The 21,253-nt window shown below is 33.3% G+C and overlaps 1 protein-coding gene across 4 annotated transcripts in view; it reads right to left on the minus strand.

Moving 5' to 3' along the window:
• Window positions 1-2,633: 2,633 nt before the first annotated feature.
• The window catches only part of Tdrd3 (tudor domain containing 3), a 108,399-nt gene continuing 89,779 nt past the window's right edge, over window positions 2,634-21,253 (minus strand). For 2 of the 4 annotated variants that reach the window (XM_042685541.1, XM_042685540.1), the window contains 2 exons: window positions 6,508-6,633; window positions 2,634-2,895 (listed from right to left, as the gene is read on the minus strand). In XM_042685541.1, coding sequence (XP_042541475.1) covers window positions 6,517-6,633 — 117 coding nt within the window. In that variant the 3' untranslated portion in view covers window positions 2,634-2,895; window positions 6,508-6,516. Of the gene's footprint in view, window positions 2,898-6,507; window positions 6,634-21,253 lie in introns of those variants that run through there. The other 2 variants (XM_042685542.1, XR_006148251.1) reach the window with 2 other exon arrangements.

Raw genomic sequence — 21,253 nt, forward strand, 5'->3', positions numbered from 1 at the left:
GGGAAAGAAGAAGAGAGAGAAATGGAGAAAGTGAAAAGGAAAGGAAGAAAAAAAGGACACATGGAGACAGGGAATCTTTAGAAAATTAGGACTGATTGTTCAGGGATTTAAAAAAAATAAGATTGAAAATACAATAAAAACTGGTCATTTTAATAGTTTAGCAGAAATAGAAGCCAATGAAAACCAAATCAAAGAAATGAAATCTCTAATGAAGAAGTAAAAAGAACAGAAGGATACCCAGCATATACAAATGGGCATAGGGCACTTGACCATGAACTCTTCGAAACTTGAGATAAGGCTGATCTTTACAGTAGAGTATCTACAACAAAGTCCATCCTCATAAGTATTTACTGAATAAATACTCAAACACAAATTTTCAAAACTATAATAAAGTCACTTCTATCCCCTCTGAAAGGAAAAAGTATAAGATCTGGAGCTAAGAATACACATGTAGAGGTAAAAGAAAGTAAGAAAAGACAAATGAAGGGAGAGGAAGGGACAGGCCAGGCCAGCAAAAGGCTAAATAAAGCAAGAATGAGATGCTTCTGCCTTGGAGCTAGAAAAAAGCTCAAGCATAAAGCAATTATCAGTCATAACAGCAAGGACAAACCTAAGAAGAAGTACTATTGACATTACACCCATAACCAAACAACACCAGACCCAAACTAAAACAGGAAAGGGAAAAGCAGGAGTAGTACATAAGCTTCCCTGCTGGCCATCCTCCCAGGAGGGGTTGTCTTCTTGTGGAGCACTTCCTATGACTTGTCTCTTTTGGGTTCTGGCTCTAATACTTCTGCTCTGTGACCTGGGTAAATGACAACTTTTTTTTGAAGGATATCAGCTATTTTAGCCCTGGAAAGGAAATAATAATGCATACTTCTCAGAGCCAAAGTGAAGCTTAGAGAAAATTATGAGTAAGAAATGTTTAGCATAGTGTTGGGCACAGAGGAAAATCTTGCAAATACTAGTGATTCCTTTATTATTGAACACCCCTTCCACACATCCAGACCTGAAGCTTTCCTTAATACTAGAAAGCTATACTAGAATTTAAGTTTCTGCTATTTTTAGTCAGATAGGTTTCACTGTGTTAAAAATGGAATCCTGCCACAGACCAGAAATCAGTACAATAGATAGGCTGGTCTCAATTCCTGTGCAGCTACAACTTTTCTTGATATCTTGTTTCAGCTCCTAAGTGACACATTAATATTCATGTGGACTGCTGAAAAATAGTAGCCAACACCTATTATCTAGAGTGTATTACAGACTGAACACCATCTGTGATTGATATTATTCTCATACTTTACACTATTCTTGGCTCTCAGGTTAAAGTTTTTTTGTCTCTTTCTTTATGGACTTCGTGTCAAATTCATGAAATCATCCATAATCACTCTAAAACAGAATCATTTACATTTCTTAAAAAATAAAAATAAACAGTGGTGAGAACTCTCCCATTCACATCTGATGACACATAGGGTTAAAAACAAAAACAAAAATAGCTCCAATTTACCATTAACTTGTGGGTTAAAAAAAAAAAGAAAGAAAACTAAGATTTAGTAGACTTTAAGAGGGTCTAAGACCCTTTCCTTCACTATGACAATTATTTTGGCCACAATGTTGTATTTTTTTTCCTCCCTGCTGCCTTCTTTTTCTCTCCCTCCCTTCTTGTTCTTTTTAATTCTTATTTTCAGGCATGTCAAAACTGAGACAATAGGAAGACTGTCTTTGTACATTAAACTAAGTTTTTGTTCACTGTAATGGATATTATGGTTGCTTCACCAATACCTCCTCCTTCCCCTCTTAACAAGAATCCTCTTCCAGATGTATGCTCTCAGCTTCCCAACCATCCCACTGGCCCCCCAGCACTTCTAAAGCTAAGACCTTTGGACGAGGACTACAATAATCCCCAACTCGACTCGAGTTAGGAATTCATAGGAAGACAAGTAGCCCCAAACAGGCAAATGTGGCCTAAGAAGAAAAGCTTTATAATCTTTTTTCTTCTGAGCACACTTCTAGAGGCAATTCTTACACTACCCTTAAGGCTTGATAGCTCTGAGTGTTGCTTGACATCATCTTGTGTCCACATGGGGCAACTTTGCCCTAGAATGAAGCTGACCCTAGGGAAGCAGATATGAGAGATGTAATGTCAGGCTTTCATGGCATCTGTAAAGGATGAGTCACCAAATTAAGCCAATCTTGAAACTTCATTTCAAGTCATGAAGTGGGTCAATAACTTCATTTTAATGTTTAAGGGTTTCAGATGGTTTCCTGTTATTTGCATCCAGATATATAAGATCCATTTCATGTTTAAAAGTGAAGAATATCGGCTTTGGCTTTTTAAATTAAATTACATCTCAAAAAGCTATTGGGGGAGGGCTGTAAATAACAATCATTTTTCAATACTTTTTCTATCACATTTAGTAGACAGTACCATAATGACTACCAAAATGACTGGCTTCAGGTTCTTTGTGTAAGGAATGTGGCACTCTATAGAAGTCGATTTATTATTGTAATTATGAAGACAGGCTCCTATGTGTTTTGACTGGTATTGTGTACCAGGTAATTAGTACAAGATTGATACCAGATGAATAATAAAGATAAAAACATTAGGCAAATAAACATATAGTGAAACAACATGCAATAGCACAATGGTTTTATTGACTGCAGAAGAAAAAAATTCTTCCTATCACTTGTAAAAGGTATTTGCTTTATTTAACTCAGTATTTTTTTTCCCATTCTTTATGTGGGTTGAAATTCCCCCTCCCCTAAAACCTGCTTTTCTTTTTTCAAATAATAATATCCACCATGGTTGCATCTTATTCTGAAGGAAAGTAGAAGATCTATCAACAGGCTTTAACAAGGATGTTTCAGTCAACGACTCCTTTCTTCACAAAGAATCTATTTAAAAAAGAAAAAAAGAAAATGAAACTGGGCACTAAGATTAACTTGTCAAAGTTTGTCAAGACACACTTCAGCTGAAAGTTACTTTTAAATGTGAAGTGTTTGTGTAAATAGTAATTGATCCCAAGTAGAATAAACGGCACACTGATGTCTAATTCATAAACTTAATCTCTACAGTACTACATAAAGAATAGACTAAAATTTAATTTTTGTTTCTTTTAGAAATCATTGAAGTATAATCTCTGATACTGGTAGAACCTTATTGTTTCCAGTTTGGGTCCAGGAATGGGGATTAATCCTCCAGTTCCGTTTGCTCAGCTTCCTGCAGGAAGAAATGCTTGGCCAGAGCTATATACAAAACAATGCCTAAGACTTCTGAAGCAGTCTCTGGCTCACAAAGCAAGAGCTTTTGTACTACTATCTGCACAGTCTTGCTGGCATCACAGGGTTCTGAAATAATCTCTAGCGATTATTTCATTGCCCTTGATTTGAAAACTGCTAAGGGATGCTGGAACATGTTGTACAAAAAAAAATTCAACATTTAAAAATATATCTTTTACAACTGGTGTTAAGCATTGTATATTTGCAAATAAACAGTTATAGTACTTATGTAATATCCATATTTAGGTTCTGGTTTAAAGGTTTAGCTAAAATATAAAACTATGAAGAATATTCTTCCATCATAAAATAAATTAGAAAGGAAGATTAAAGTAATTAAAAACTTAATAAACATATGAAACCTTAACCTCCATGCCCTAAGGAAACTTCCTGCTGATCTATCTTACAAATTCTTCTTACACAAGTCTACCATATCTCTTTTCACACCCAATATGAACTCTAACCATTCTCCTTCCCATCTACCTTCCTAGTATTAAAACCTATCTTCAACAAAGAACTGTATTTTATAAGCTTAATTATAATCTGATCTCTCTAATCAGAAGTTCATAATTATACCAAACATATCAAATTCAAACTCTGAATGTGTCAGAAGCTATAGAGTTCTGTCAACACCATATGTATTCTTAACCAACTGTAGGTTTGCGTGGTATATTGTAGCCACTGAGCGCTTCTTGCTGACTCTGTCCCCTTTTCAAATGTTCTCCTGCTTCTATGTCTTCATAGGACTTCACCCTACTAATTAGCATCGAACTCCTATGATTCCAATCATCTCTGAAATGTCTCCAAAAACATAAAGTTTTGATCAATTTTATTAACTTTAAGAACCATATACCATTTCCCTGTCTTATCCATGCTTCTGATCCAAAGTTGTCTCCAACATTAAAAGAGTGTTCAAGAACTAGATGTTTCGATTTGAATCCTATGTCCCTTTGGGTCTAAGATCTGCCTTGGACTACTTCTTCTCAGCCTTGGTCTTGTTCTTCACTGCTGAGAGCTCCTTCTCTTGCCCTGACTCCCACATAGCTCTAGCCCTAGTACCAGCCTCCAGTAGAATTCAGTTCTCTGTCCACATTGGGAAGGGGATAAGGAACAGGGAGATATGGAGGCCTTGAATATTATATACCTAAAATTATATACTATGTATATTATATATATATATATATATACCTGAAATTATATATTATATACCTGAAACTTTTGTCAGAACACTTTAATAAATACTTAATAGCTTCTAGGTGTCATTTTTATTTAGCGAAGTAGCCAAGACATAAAGACTATAAAATTATATTTTTGAAAAGTGATCATAGAAAGTAGTTAAAGTGTTTCTAGTTAACCTAAATAATTTCAGGTAACAAAACCTTAGAAAAAATTCAGCATTCATTAGAATTCATGTTTATTTTGTTGAAAACCAAATGTCTGGTTATCATGTATATTTTTTCTTAGATAGTTAAGTAATGGAAACCAGAAATGAGGAAATGAAAATAACTTTTCTCAAGAAAATATATTAAATGTTTTAAGAGGGGCAAAAAATATATCTTCTTACTGCTAAAGTTTCCATTTAAATGGAGTGTCATAAAGAGTATTTTACTTCACAGCCTTTCATAAGATACTTGTAAATTAAGATAAGAAATTAGTTTTTCTTCAGTCAAGACAACATTCTGTCTGGCTTCATTATTTTTGAGGGTGAATTTTACAGTAAGATATGCACTGCTGAAGTGTTATTTTAGGTCTATATTTACAACTGGTTTTAAACAGCATTCTCTTTTTCAAAAGAAAATTCTATATACAAAATGGATTTTTAAAAAATGAAAGTTTCAGGAAAGATGACAGGACTCAGAATACCTTCTATTTGGCTATACCTTCATTGACTTTTCAACTTTTTCTACTTCTAGCTAGATCCCATCCTTCTTGATTATATCATATATTGCCAGATTTCATCATTATTTTATTTATGATGTTAGACCCTTAAAGATGATCCTCAACTTTTGGCTATTGACTTATTCTTTTATATCCACACTGAGACTTAAAAGATTTAAACAGCAATGTTTAAATTCAAATCCCAAATTTGTCTTAACTGTCTCAGCAGTCTTAGGGGAAAGTGATAAAGTTTTCTTGGACTTACACTTTTCTAGACTTCAGCATACTTTATATGAAGGGGAAATAATGGTTCTTTTTTTAAGAATGCTACAGAGAATACCTAATAGTGAGAATTATGTTCATGAAAAGTATCAAAGGTCATTGTTTAAAAAAATAAGATTTGATCAAAATGCCGTAGCATTGACCCCCTTCTACTAAGTGAAATTACAATAGGTAGACTAGGACTAGAACTTCAATAGGAAGACTAGAACTCAATCTCTAATATTATTTCCTATATTTTTAATGGGAAAGAAACCTTTGGGTAAAAAAGATTCAAAATTAATGTGAGGAGGAGGAAGATAAATTTTCTAAATTATGGAAATCATGGTGCTGGTTTTCCAGAGCTACTACCTGAGGAACAACTCCAGTCCAGCTTTCTTTTTTTCTCCCCCCTGGTTATTTGGAGATAAGAGTCTTGCAGACTCTTCTGCTTGTACTGGATTTTAACCACAATCCTCAGATCTCAGCCTCCTGAGTCACTAAGATGACAGATATAAGCCACCTCTCTTCATGAAACTCTAGCATGAAAGCTCCTGGCTCAACAACATATGGCTCAGAAATTACATTTCAGTAAGTAACTGTGTTGTCTTTAACTCCCGAGAACACATTATGAAGTATTTCCTTTTCCATAAAAAATGGAAGTAACTTAATCTATAAGAAAAAATGAACTCAACTTTCTAGGTTGATTTTCTAGTCCTACATTTTCTTTTTTTTTTTTATTGTGAAAATACCATACAGAGGAGTTACAATTATGTACAATGACCTACATTTTCTTATGTCATTTGTATTTTTGTTTCAGAAGTTTAACAATTTCACATTCTGCCATTCTACACACAAGAAAAGAATAAGTACAGGGGGGAAAAAAAAGAAGACTGGAAATAGCATTTGTAAGAAAAAGTTTGATGGAAAAGGGTATATTATATAACTATTGTATAATCTCAAATGTTATAATCACAGGTTGTTTTATATAGTTTGTTCTATGTATATTATGAAATATCAGAGTGTTAGATTCATATATTCAACATGAAGTACATCTTTCTTTATATGGAAACAACTCTGCAATGTCAACTTTACCTTTTCATATCAGTTCCGAGCCCGGGGAGGTTGGTAAAACTGCTGAGTTGGCCGAGTGGATCTTCTTGGCTGGCCATCACCACCTCTTCGGAACTCAAGAGTTTGGTCATAGGTGCCTTCTTCTTCCTGTTTGCAGAGAGTAATAATTCAATATGTTCAAAACCACTCCAAGTTTCCTATGTGCAGTTTATGGTTCCCATCTTAATATTCCCTTTTAAGGTGCCCAGATATTTGAAAATATCAACTTTTATAATAGAAGACACAAGGGGAAAGATTGAAAAAAAGCAAGGAAAAAAGCAGTGATATTGCTGACAGTCTTTTGATCCATAGTAATAGAAGAGTGTAATTTATGGTGGTTAAGATAAAAAACTATTTCCAAATACTAGCATGATTATCTCATCAAATGACATAATATGTAATGTGGTAAAGACATAGACGATCAAATATTACAATACTAATTTTCTTGAATATTTGGGCTTCTGATATTTTTGTATATTTATTATGGAGAGGAGTCTTATTAAGATATGGCAAAAGAGTTGAAGAGTCAAATAATGTCCACCAACTGTCCTCATCTGATGAAATCTCCAACATCAAGAACCTTACATCTAAACATAGAACAAACAATAAATTGGAATGGAAGAGGGAGGCATATAAATTATATATAAAGAAAGCTACATGCAAGATAGAGCACCACAGTCAAACTTTTTTTCCCCTCAATTTCTTTCTTTCTGAAGGGGTAAATTAACCAGCTCAAGGAATAGCATGGGGAAATTAGGATAAGCAGATTAAAAAGAATATAGAAGAGTACAGTTAATTATAATATTTGAAAAGAACTAAGCAACAAAATGTAGCCAAGACACTGGTTTCTTACTGAATGCAGCCACTCTGTTATTTTGTTTTTAAATTAATTCAGCTATGAATTATATGCCTTACTAGACATGGAAAAATAGCTTTCAATTATCATCTATTATACAGAGTTTAAGTTCCAACTGAATTATCAGAGTATAACAATTTGCATGATTTTGCAAGTTTATTCTTTCTACCTCCTCCTTACTTTATCTTTGAATATTCTTTCCTCAAAGACATAGGAAATAATGTGAGAGACTGAGTTCTATTCTTCAAAATTTTTACAGATATACCTACAGTAATTTTACCTAATGGAAAGGGGAAAATGCTAAGGCAATTTGATCAAATCCTATTTCTTTAGCAATGATATTTGGTATTTTTCATGAACATAATTCTCACTATTAGGCATCCTCATATTCTTTAAAAAGAACCATTATTTCCACTTTATGTAAAGGATACTGAAGTCCAGAAAAGCTTAAGTTGAAGAAAGCTTTATTACTTTGCTCCAATATTTCTAAGACAAATAAATAAAATTTGGGTTTGAATTTAAATACTGCTGCTTAAAAGTCTCAGTGTAGATGTAAAAGAAATAACAGCCAAACATTAAGGATCATCTTCAAATACCATTCATAAGAGAATGGTGAAATCTGACAATGGATAATTCAACAGCTACCTTTTAAAGACAAACTTTAGATGAACTTTCTTTTCAACTATCTCCTTCTCAACAGTCAATCTGAATATAGTTAGGAGTGTCGGATAATAAGTCTATAACTTAGCAAAGCAATTAAAATATAGGAAGAAGCAGGTTGGGTAGTACATGCCTACAATCCCAGCATTTGGGAGACTGAGGCAGGAGGCAGCCTACAGTAAAAAGCTGAATTCTAGGCCAGCCTGGGCTTCATGGCAAGGCCTTGTCTCAAAGATGAAAACAAAAAGAGAAAGAAATTGGAGTGAAAGAAAAAGACAGAGAAGAAAGGAAGAAATACAAGTATTCAGAAAAAGAGTTACTTTTTTGTTATTCTAGTCACTATTCTGAATGATCATTGTAAAGTATTACAGATAATTTTGAAAGGCAGATCTTTCCTTTTATGAATAAAGGTATTTAAAGCTTTACATACTAACTGCAAAGGATGAAAATATATTTGGTACTGCAGAAGAAGTAAGTATCTCAGCAACTGAATGGAATGTTGTTTTCTCTACGTCCAGCGCAAAATGGGCTGAAAAAACATCTGAAATTCTATACTTTACCAGTAAACTATAGCAATAGAAGTAGGACACTATATTTGCTGAGTGACTGCCTAATAAAAATGACATTGCTATTTGAAAACAGTCTCTTCTGTGTTTTAAAAAGTCAGACTGTGCTAGACAAAGCCAATAGATACGACTATAGAGATAACTGACCATGAGATTTCTTTCCTTTAATTTGGTATCTTCATAATCTTTTATAAGTGAACGTTAATAAATAAAGATCCTGACAGTTCAGTTTACAATTGCTGTCAAAGGTACAACATTTACTTTTTAACTGAGAAATTCCTCCTGCAGAAGAGCCCAAGGAAAAGTCTAGTTACAGCTAGTCTGTACCGTCTATAGCTACTATTTTTTTTTAGCATTGTTTCAGTATTCTTTTTATGTTTTATTCTACAGTTCAACTTATCAGGTTCTATTTAACTGACTTTGAATGAAATTCTTCCATGGTTGCTCTTCTAGCCTTTTTCATTTTTTCCCTTTAGGTTTCAATAGTGTTACAGATAAAAAAAAAAACTCAACTCTGCACATTTTTACAGTTCATGCGTACATTTGTAGAGATCTGACATGTTAGCTAGCAAAATTCTAAGGCTATCTAGACATCCCTCTAGGTTTCATGGATCTAACTGTAAACCCACAGAGATGAAGTGGGTTTCCCAAACCACAAATCTTTTTAGAGAAGGAGTCTTGACTAAGGCCATTTTGTTTCTGACTCTCAGGCAGGTTCTTTCTAAGATCTGTGATAACCTATATACAATGAGGATGTCAAGTGTCATCTTCACATGAGTTTTTGAGACTTACGAGCATTTTTTTTGGACTCAAGTTTTTTGCTTACTAGCCATGTTATCAGATAAAAGCTGACATTCAAAATGAGTTCTTTTCATACCAATGTCAGCAAACATACATTGCTCTCTTTTCATAAAATGACAAAAAATACAAAATTTGCCTGTAGTGTCAGGTATAAATGAACTCAGATTTTGGAACAAAACAGAACATAAACCAATAAGAAAATGAGGCAAATATCCTCATTGATAAGAACATTTGATAGACATAACTATACTTTTCCTGCATAAAGTCTGTACCTTTTCATTAGTGTACACTGTATCTGAGGAGCACAGACCAAAAATGTATTCCCAACTTATAAATAAGGTGTGTTACAAAAGTTCCTTGTAAATGAGTCACTTGGAATGTGGAACATATTGCAGTGAAGCTATGAAGCATTTACATAATAGGTTCTCTGTTCCACAAATATTAAGGAGGAGTGCAGCTAACCATACAAACAAAATATTCTAAGGAACAGGCTGAGCAATGCTTCTCAACTGAGAACTATTTGTCACGCAGGGGACATTAGGCAGTGCCTAGAGGGAGCTGCTACAGCATCTAATAGATGGACAACAAGGGTGAGGCTAAACATGCTGTAACTCACAGGACTGCTCATAACAAAGATTTGCTCAGTTTTAAAGCCAGCACTGCTAAGAGTCATACTCACCAGGCCAAGAAAATAAAACATCCTATTCTTCCAGACCATCACTACATAGTTTCCTTGTTTTGGAATTAAAAAAAAACAATATATATATATATATATATATATTTTGCCAGTTAAAGGGCCTGAACTCAGGGCCTGGCTGCTGTCCACAAGCATTTTAGCTCAAGACTAGCACTTTACCATTTGAGCCACAGCACTATGTCCAGTTTTCTGATGGTTAACTTGAGATGAGTGGCCGACTCTTCTGCTCAGGCTGGCTTTGATATGTGATCCTCAAATCTCAGCCTCCTGGGTTGTAAGATTGCAGGCTTGAGCCACCCTGCACTTGACCCTTCTCTCTTTCTTAATGATCACCGTCAACGCTTTCAACGTTCTCAGTCATCTCTCCCAATCCACTCCATCCCCTCACTTTTCTTAATTCTGTAGTATACACATGGAATTTTTTATGCTTCATTCTCCTCTGTTCTTCTCGTCATTGTTTTACTCCCCCTTCCCTTGATTGTACTTCACTCTTTTCAAGTATCTATTTGGTGTCTATCTTATGGGATTTTGCTTTTCTAAGGAATACACTGCTTGTGTTCTCTCCTGAATCTATTTTATGCTAGTTAATACGTCTGTATACATTTATGTTACCCAGCACTTTACTTACGTTGTTTATAAACTAATTCTACCCTCCACATGTGAGGGAAATATGCAACCCTTGTCTCTCTGAGTCTGAGTTATTTTACTTAAATTTTTCCAGGCCCTTCAATTTCTTTGCAAATGTCGCAATATCATTCTAATGGATCATAAAAATCCACTGTGTATCTATCTACATTTTTTCGATCCATTTATCCATTGAGAGGCATTTGGGCTGATTCCATACCTTTGCTATGGTGAATAGTGATGCCATTTAGCATGGCTGTGCTGGGATCTTTACTGTTATCCTAGTTTGTAATCTTTTGGATAAATACCCAAGTGTGGGATTGCCAGATCATAGGGTAGCTGTTTACTTTTTTGAGGAACCTCTATATTGCTTCTCAGAGTGGTTAAACAAGTTTGTATTTTCACCAGCAGTGTATTAGAGTTCCCTTTTGGCCACATCCTCAGCAGCATCTGTTACTATTTTCTTGATAATGGCCCTTCTAACTGGGGTGAGGTGGAATCTCAGTGTTGTTCTGGTTTTCTGTATGACCAAAGAGGTAAGCATTTCTTTATGTGTCTATTGCCCACTTTTACTTTTTCTGAGATGACTTTATTTAGCTCATTAGCCCATCTAATAATTGGGTTGTTGGTTCACATTACTGCTTCCATATAGTGAGGGAAAGAAACAAGCAAAATTTTAGAACTAGAAGGAGGTTTGTAGATTATCTAATGAAGTAGATTTATGTTTTTTTTTTTTTTTTGGCAGTAAATGCAGCACTGTGTAATTTTATGTAAAACATCAGTATAAGATAGCTAAATTCAGGTTAAAATGGATGTTTTTGCATAAAGTGGATGTTTTTGTTATAAGTAGCACTCTTTACTTTCTCTTCAGTGGCACCAAGCCTTATAATCCTTAAGGTACAAAATTATGAACTCAACCTAGCTCAACCTTTGTTACGCATTGCAAACCTATAAGGTAGAAAACTTGGCTAATACATGGAATTGAGGTGGTAAAAGAACAAGAATTGGAATGTAGGCCATTCCCCTTTGCCTTTAACCAAATCTAAGCCCTTTACTTTCATAAATCAAATGCCTAATTGGATAGTAAAAAGTCACCTTACGTATTTATTTGGAAAAAAATTCTCAGGAGTTATTAACATGAGTAATCTATTATAACAGGTGACCAAACATAGCAAATTTTTGATAAGGATAATTTATCTTAGTTTCTACACCAATGAATAAAATAATAAATGTAATGGGAAAAATAGTCTCCCTTTACTCAGAGGAGTTCGAAGATCATCACTTTTTATGTACGTTGTCTAGCAATACTGTATTTGAACTAAAACATTTTGTCAAGAAAAACAGAAGAAATATCAGATACAAAATCTGGTTACCAGATAACTGTTCCAAAAAGCATGAATAACATTTAATAATGGTTTAATTCCTGTACTATTATAAAGGTTTTCAAGAAGCATTTCTCTAAAGGTCTGATTTTTTTGCTTTCTAAAATCTGTATTTTCTAAAGACAACATTATATTAAAACTACTTTTAATTCTGTAGGCTACCATGAAATCATCAAAATACCTAGATCAGGGGTTTTATACTATGTACTTTCAATTAAAGCATAATGTAAGTAAGACAACTAAATTTTAAAGAGGTAGAAGTAAATTTGAAATCACAGTTAAAGCAGATACAGTACTATCCATCATTGTCCTTATTCTGACATCATTAAGATTTTCTACCCTATTATCAAAGTAAAGAAGCTATCTTTGGCAGTATAGATACTCATGAAAGTTCAACCATCAAAGAGCTGTCAAGAAAAAATGGGGGAAACAGCCTACAAGAGATATCCCTAATTCATTGCAAACAATAAAAGTTTACATCTGAATTTATTTATAGTCGGAAGTAAAAAAAAGAGGGGGAGGGGGAATGACTATTCTATTATGTGCCTGGTCCTTTTCAGATTATCTCATTTAATTTTTGCAATAATGTTCTAAGTTTCTTAACCTCACCATTTTATAGAAGAAACTAAAGCTCAGAGTAATTCATTATAAACAAAAATGGCCATGCTTTTAGCAAGATCTCCTAGACTGTATAACCTAAAGTTTTTTTTTTTACTGTATCACACAGTGAGTATTTATAATTCTTGTTTCAGACAGTTTTCCTTAATTTTTTAATAGCTTAATTTTTCCATGGCCAACTTTTTTTTAACTTCAAAATCTTTACAACTTCATTGTAGTATATTTGACATTTAAGAGTTTTATATACTTACAGTACACTACTTGATGTTTTACTATATGAATACATTACAAAATAATTGCAATCAAGCTAGTAAACATACTTATTGTCTCTTATAGTTAACTATTTTTTCCTATTTTGTCACTGTGTTTTGTGACAAAAACCTTCTTAGCAAATTCTACGTATATAATGCAGTACTGTTAATGCAGTCACCAAATCCCACTAGATCTCCAGATCTTACATATCTTGCATATCTTTTTCCTTTAACAAGTATTTCTTCATTTTTACCAAATTATTCTTCCTGGAAACACTATCCTACTCTGTGCTTCAATGAATTTGACTATTTTTATACTCTATATAAGTGACAGCATATAGGATTAGTCCTATTTTCCTTAGCATAGTATCTTTTAAGGTCATATGGTCAGTTCTGAATAAATGAATGGCTTCAGCTTTAAATGCACCATAAGCATCATTTAATAATTACCACCTGCATTGAAATACTATAGTTAAAACTCGAGTGAACATCTTACTTGTCTAAATGTGTACCTTTTAAAAAACTCATTGCCTGTTTTACCTAACAGTTAAATACACTTCAATATAGACCTCAATCTCCTTGATGATTTCCTTGAGAGATACTGTGTTCTGACATTAGCATTTAAGAGCTCCATCTCAAATTGCTTTGGGTCTGGGTTTAGGGTCCGGGTTTAGGGTCCATCATATTCTAATATTTTAATTCACCTAAATCTCAATTTTTTAATGTAGGAAATATTAATGATATATGAAGTATCTTGGAAAATTATGTTACTAAATAAGCAGTAGATGTTTGCTATTATTCTAATAATACTCTTATTATTATTATTAGCTACTTACCAAAAATATTCTTCAAATTGCTTTTGTAGATTAAAAAAAGTAGAAAAGTGTTTTGGAGACTTGTCACTTGACTTCTTCTAATTTTTTCAACAGTTCAAAAATGATACAAAAAACAGGTACTATTACTCAAGCCTATAATCCTAGCTACTTATGGAAGGATAGGTAGGGGAACTGGGATGGCAGTTGGAGACCAATCTGAGAAAAAGATATTCTCCAGATTCCAATTCAACCAATGACCAGGATATAATGATGTATACCGGTCATTCAAGTGGCATGGCCAAAAGGGTAATATGCCTGCCTAGCAAGCATGAGGCTTTGAAAAAATATACACAAAAACAAATCATTTCATATTATGATTATTTTATCCATTTTTGCTTCTTTTGGAGAACAATCTTTTCTAAGCATAAAGAAAAAAGATAAAAAGAAGAAAAGGAGGGGGAAATGAGCAAAGGAGCAAACTGAATACAATAAAAAATTAGACATTTTGCATAAAATACTATGTTGAAAATAAACATTATCTCTTTGAATATCTTGCCTTCAATCGTAAATTTTAAGCAATACCATAAAAAGAAGCCAGTTAAAAACAATATTTAAAAGTAATAGAATATTTAACCAGTACAATGGGGCATATACATGTCTCTGTGTCTGTTGATAAATTTTATGTTTGTTGATAAATTTTAAATCTATCTTTGTAAAAGCTATTGTATTCTAAAAAATGCTAGTTAAGCAAATATCTTTGGAATATTTTATGATTAAGACAGATAAGCACTAATTATGAGAGGTTTACTATTTCACATTTCACTCTCACAATTTATACCATTTTTACAACTTAAAATTCTTAGCTAATATAACAAGATGAGCTAATTCTTTGAAAGTAATAATTAGTACATTGTAATACCAGACTGCTTTGTACTCTAATAAAACCCTTGCTCAATACATTTTATATGAAATGAATAGATATAATCTACAGTGACCAGAAATACACATTTTAAAAATTGAATCAGCAAAAAAAAAAACCTCCACAAAGCTTCACGTCATGTTGATAAGATAAAGGCTAGAAAAAAATATGAGGATGGGAGATTTAATGTGAAATATTTTATATAATTGTAAGAAATGTATATGATAGACATAAAATAATTTGCTGATATTTTCCCTCCCTTACAGAGAACTAAAGAACATGAGACTAACAGAAAAAGAAAAGTTCAAATCTTAAGGCAAGTAGATCCCCAAGATAACCAACATTATTACCATGCTTAATTTCCAATTCATGTGTAATTACCCAAATTGACAATACTTGTATGACAATATAATCATCTGAGTGGAAAAAAATGTTTAAAAACACATATGAATTATTAGGCCAGTCAATATAGTTAGTTATAAGAATGTGAGGTCGTATCGGGAGTCAATGACCTGACACCTGACCTGTGAATAAATTCTCTTGTACCACACGCAAATGGTGGCTCTGCTTCCTACAGCTAGCTGTGAAGGGAGCCCTCACCAACCTGGGCAGCCAACTCCACTGCTCCATATCCTTTACTTCAAAGTATAAATACGCAAATAAAGACCTTCTAGCTACACTCCATAGTTGAGTGTGTTTCCTGTGCTATGTAAGAGATTATAAATTATTTAAGAGCCAGTATTTTATCTCTCCTTATTTTTTAATATTATTTGTCAATATTCCTAGTATGTCTATCTCCCTAAATCATCTTTTATTGTATAGAATTTAGTGTTTACTGTCTACATAAACTTGTACTTAAAGTTGAAAATATGGCCTATATAATACTATTACATATATAAATCTACTAGAGAACTGTTTGAGTGTTTGCTTTTTTAAAAATCAGTTACTCAATTACTCTTCATTCATATTGTACATGCCATCAAATGAAAGATCTACAACCTATTCTGAGGTATATTTCATATATTTTATTATACTTTTAGAGAACTATGTCCCAACCTAAGTGTACCTGAAGTCTGTATAGTATAAAATATATTACATTGGAACAGCATTATCACTGGTATATTCTGAATAAACATGAAATTATTTTGTCAAGTACTTCTCACAAACTGTTTTGGTGATTTGTTAGCCTTCATTGTTGCACGGTGAGTAGAAGTTAGGACTCCCATCTCCAAGGGTAACATCTACAATGTAATTCAGTCTTCAAACAGTTTACGACTTAGAGGTTGGTAAGACAATCTCAATAAGATTATTTTATTACATTATTAGGTTTAAAAGAACTAGTTGGTTTCTCCTCCGTAGGAAAAACTTTCTAGTTCCTTGAGAACTATTAGCTTATAATTCTACCCATATATATTTTCAGTTCCCTACTTAAATTTTGTGATAACTAAGACTGATTATACTTAAGAGGAAAAAAAAAACTCTATCAAAATAATTGATAACACATGAATAACAAGCTTACTGCCATGCTGAAAAATTTTATGTACATCATTTCATTAAACTCACAATTTCTCAGGCACAATGTTAACATTTATTTATATTTATAGGTAGAGGGTATACAGGCTTTGAACATGTACTTGTGGTTTTCTTGATATGTAAAATAGGACTCTACATTTTTCACTAGGATCCCGTGTATATTACAATGGTTTGTGTATATTAAGGGTTATTCCTGGTGACTGACATACCCTGTAACCAAGTTGGACATAAAAATACTCTAGTTCTCCCATCTCAATCACTTCTATGACTTTGCCTCAGGACGTTAATGGAGAAGAAACATGAAAAAGTAATTTTACTCAGTATGATTCAATTCATGGATTTTGTCTGCAATTTCAATATGTGATGAATTAACTTTTTTTTTTAAAGTAGTTTGTTTCCAAGCTTAGGAAATCTTCTCAATCGTTTTTTGATGGATGGATGGATATAGGAAAAAAAGTATCACAGAGATTTTTCTTTGTGATAAGGGAGATTAAATTTTGTAATAAGGGAAACAAATCTATCCCTTGTAAATTAGACAAAGAAAAAATAATATTTACCACCTGATACTATCTATCTATCAATCAATCAATCTGTCCATAAACAATTGTATTCTTAAACATACTGACAATAGGAACCATGTTTTAATTACCTGTAAATCTATACTTGAAGCATTTGAGGTATCTACCAGAAGATAAAGGAAATTACTAAATTCTTGTTTTGAGACTAATGTGCTCATCATTTTAAACAAAAACATAACAAATGTGTTGTTATTCTATGTTCTTCTTGTCCAAACATGGAAGATATCCCCTCATTGTCACTTACTATGCATAAAACAATGATGGCAAGAACAAATTAAGAAAGCTTAAAGTCTCTGTACAGTCAAAGATTTTCTTTGGTTTCTCAAATATTTAATATTCATGGAACTGAGAAGAAGAAACAACCTAAGTTTTCATTCTAAGTACATCCTAAGATTATTTACACTGCTCCTCTTTGTGCAACCTAATTTCTATTCCCTATGATTGTTCTGTTCCCTATTCCTGTTCCCTAGTAAAGCAGCAAACAGATCCTCTGGGCTAAGGAGGAACAGTGAACTTCCTGTGATAAGGTCTAGATTGTATAACCATTTGTGAAGACTTAAGACTATTTATTAAGGCACAGTGAAAACAATTCAAGAGATTCTAACAATTTATAACCATCTTGCTTCAGAGAACAAAATATCTGATACAATAATAAAATTTCACTTTCATTTTCACTGAATAAGAGAATAACAGGCCTAAAAGGTATATTGAAGTAAGAAGGAAAAGCTCATCTACTGTTAAACATTAATATTGGCAAAATCCAGGTTTTGACAAGGATTTTGCCAATGGCAAGCAGCAGGTGCACCAATGGTAGGACTGGCCACAAAGCTTGTCAGAGCTAAACAGAAGCTACCTATTTATGAGGACTGTAAAAGTTTGGAGGAAAATGGTTTGAAAAGAAAAAAAAAAACATTTTATAACTTTGCAACCAATACTATTAGTTAAGAAAACTTTGTTCAATCATTTTGTAAGATAAACTAAGGTAAGAGTATTTGTGGGTCTTATATTGGCCTACATTTTAAGAATGTGGATATAGAATATATAAATATATTACATTAATAATATTCCATTAGAAGACAGGAAAAGAAATGCATTTTTTAAAAAGAATTTGTCCCAAAGTAGTTTAGGATGGATAGGCAATGCCTAACTTCAGTCAGTAGTTGCCAGAGCAATTCAGGGTGAGCAAACATCACTTTCGGGAGGCGAATAATTAGAGTGGCTGCTCTTTCCAAAGCTTTAAAGGAAAGCTGAAGAAATGGAACCAATGCTAATTAAGAACCTTTGTGTCAGGCTGGGCACAGGTGGCTAACATTAGCTACTCCAAAGACTAACATTTAACAATCAAGGGCCAAACAAAGCCAGCCCTGGCAGACAAATCCATGAGAATCATCTACAAAAGGCTTGAAGTGGAGGCATGGCTCAACTGATCGAAAGAAGACATAACGGTTCCTGAGTTCAAGGACAAGTATCAGAGAGAAAACAAACAAAAAATGCCAAATATTTCAATTTCCCATTTTCCTGGCAAGATGTTTATTTAGTTCCATGTTCTTATTGCTATTTTTTCTGAGAAACAAACATAACCGAGGTTAAAAATGATTATCTTCCCCAAGTTTCTGCTCTTCTTCAAATTCACAGTAGATGCACAGAATGAAGAAGAAAATTATATTGTCATATCAAATTATTGTAAGGTTTATAGAAACAGGTATGATCAAGTGTTATCCATCACACATTTTAAATACATAAAGAAACTAACATGTATACATATTATTTAGATGATAAAAGATCTGCAGGACATAAATTATTCACAACGCTATTTACCCTAATCAGTCTACTCTGACTCAACTGAAAGAATGAACTACCCTGAAATGGCTACTTTATCCTTAAACAGCTATGATTTAAAATGAGCTAATATGTTCAATAAAGGAAAATAGCATAAACATTAAAAATTAGTTTAAAAGTGACAGGCTAAGAAATTAAGGGTATAAATATGCTCAAAGTACATTACATGCATGTATGGAAATATCACCAAGAGATTCCTTTGTATAATTAATACATGATAAAAAATAAAAACAACATTGAGCTTACTGGTTGAGTCAAGCTATTTGACTATTTTATACTAGTACATTATAAATGTGAATAACCCAATTAAAAATGCCAGATTAACTCTTATTGTAACTTTAATCCTACAAAATTATTTTTATTGCTTGGTGTTAGTGGCTCACGTCTGTTATCCTACTTAGAAGGCTGTATCGCCGGACTGCAGTTCAAAGCCAGCCCAGGCAGGAAAGTCCATAAGACTCTATTTCCAATTAACTCCCCAAAATAGCTGGAAATGGAACTGTGGCTCAAGTGCTAAAGCACAAACCTTGAGCACAAAATGCTCAGGGACAGTGCCAGGTGCCAATATCAAGCCTCAGGACAGGCACAAGTTAAAGTTTTCCCTCTCTTACTGTCCACAGACATGGAGCATCAATTCTTCTATTAACATGGCTATTGAGAAGAAACATCTAATAAAGCAGTAAAATTCACCAACAGAAATATTTCACAACAAATTATTCATAATAACTACTATATATTTCAAGAAATTTATCCTCAAAAGCTTGAAGACAGATACAAACAATTCTACATCATATAATTAAATTGGCAAGTTCCTAAATTTACTTAAGAATTTGTCACTATAAACCAGGAATTGGGGTGCAGGCCTGTGATCTCATCTATGGAGAGGTAGAAGCAAGAATATCACAAAGTACAGACCAGCCTAGGCAAAATTAAAGAATCTGTATCTCAAAAACAAAATATAAAAGAAAGGGACTAAGGGCTGGCTCAAGTGGTAGGGTGTTTGTCTAGAATATGTGAGGCCCTGGGTTCAGTTCTTCCTTCAAGGAAAAGAAGAAGGGAATCTTATCAACTTCAAATTTTGAAGAACTTGCTATTAAGATGTTTTTTCATTTAATGAGTATTAAAATAAACAGTACATTTTTATCATAAAAAAGAAAGCTCTAAATGGAGTGACAAGTTATAAACTACCAATATTTTGGCTTGGTAGCAATTAGAAAGAGATCAACTGTTAATGATGGTATTTTATCTTGCAACGATGCAGGATTATTCTATAATACTACATAAACTGTGATCCTAAGAGTGTCTCTTCATAATAGCTCTGCCTAGTTCTCCATTAGGAATTTGTTTTATAATTCCATAGACAATGCTATATAACACTTTATAATTTTCATGCAAAAAGTATGAGAAGCATTTAATTTTCCTTATTTGAAATTGTTCCAGGTTAGGAAAACTCTCTCTAGGAAAGAACCTATGACTAGCTCAATAGATTAGAGTAAATCTACTGGGATTAAAGAGTAGGATTTATTTGCACACTTGTTTCCTTGCTATGGGATTTCCTCATATTGTCCAGACTAGTCTTGAACTCCTACTCAAGGCATCCTCCTGCTTCAGCCTCCTGAGTACTAGAATTACAGCTATGTATCACCATGATCGCAGCTAAATAGTTTTAAACTAATATCCTATCTCATTTTCTTGTTTATTAAAATAAACAAGAAATAATAAAATAATCCCTCTAAAGGTACAATTTAGTAAAATCACAATTTTTAAATATCATGCTTAAGCATGGGTGCATACACACACATACTATGTCTTATATTGCTTACTTACTTAACATTTTTCTATTCAATTTATTAATGACAGGTATAAAAATAAGCTCACAGCTGGGCACCAGTGGCTCACGCCTGTAATCCTAGCTACTCAGGAGGCTGAGATCCAAGGATTGTGGTTCAAAGCCAGCCTGGGGAAGAAAGTCTGTGAGACTCAACTCCAATTAACCACTAGAAAACAGGAAGTGGCGCTGTGACTCAAATGGTAAAGTGCTAGCCTTGAGCTAAAGAGCTCAGAGACAGTGCCCAGGCCCAGAGTTCAAGTCCCCCAACCAACAAAGAAAAAAAAAAAGCCCACAACCACCTGACACTTTGTTAATGTCTTGGAACTCTACTAAAATTATTAGCAGAAGCCTAAATCTTGTTTCATAAAACATTCTTCAATGCTGGATTTTGCAGAGATTCTAGAGCAATAACAGCCATTCCTATGTAAACTTTCAAATATCAAGTTTCTAATGGAAACTTCTACCAGTGACTGATACTAGGTTGTGCCAAATAAACATAAAAATATTGCCTTACTTATGTAGCAAATGCTTTTCTTACAGTTATAACAAGATCTGAAAATCAAGACTATATTGTCACAGAATAATTCTCATTCATTTTACTTTTGCTTTTCCCAATTGAAAACATAATATAGAATTATAAAAAGTTTACAAATTGAATTTATATACATAGTACTGAATGAATTTCCTACTTAAAGACAATCACTGTCTTGAGTATATTTTCATTCAAGTCTTTAAGTTGTTTTTATTCACTTACTATG

This window comes from Dipodomys spectabilis, unplaced genomic scaffold, assembly GCF_019054845.1.
Source record: "Dipodomys spectabilis isolate Male_0828 unplaced genomic scaffold, ASM1905484v1 ptg000095l, whole genome shotgun sequence".
NCBI classification, from domain to species: domain Eukaryota; kingdom Metazoa; phylum Chordata; class Mammalia; order Rodentia; family Heteromyidae; genus Dipodomys; species Dipodomys spectabilis.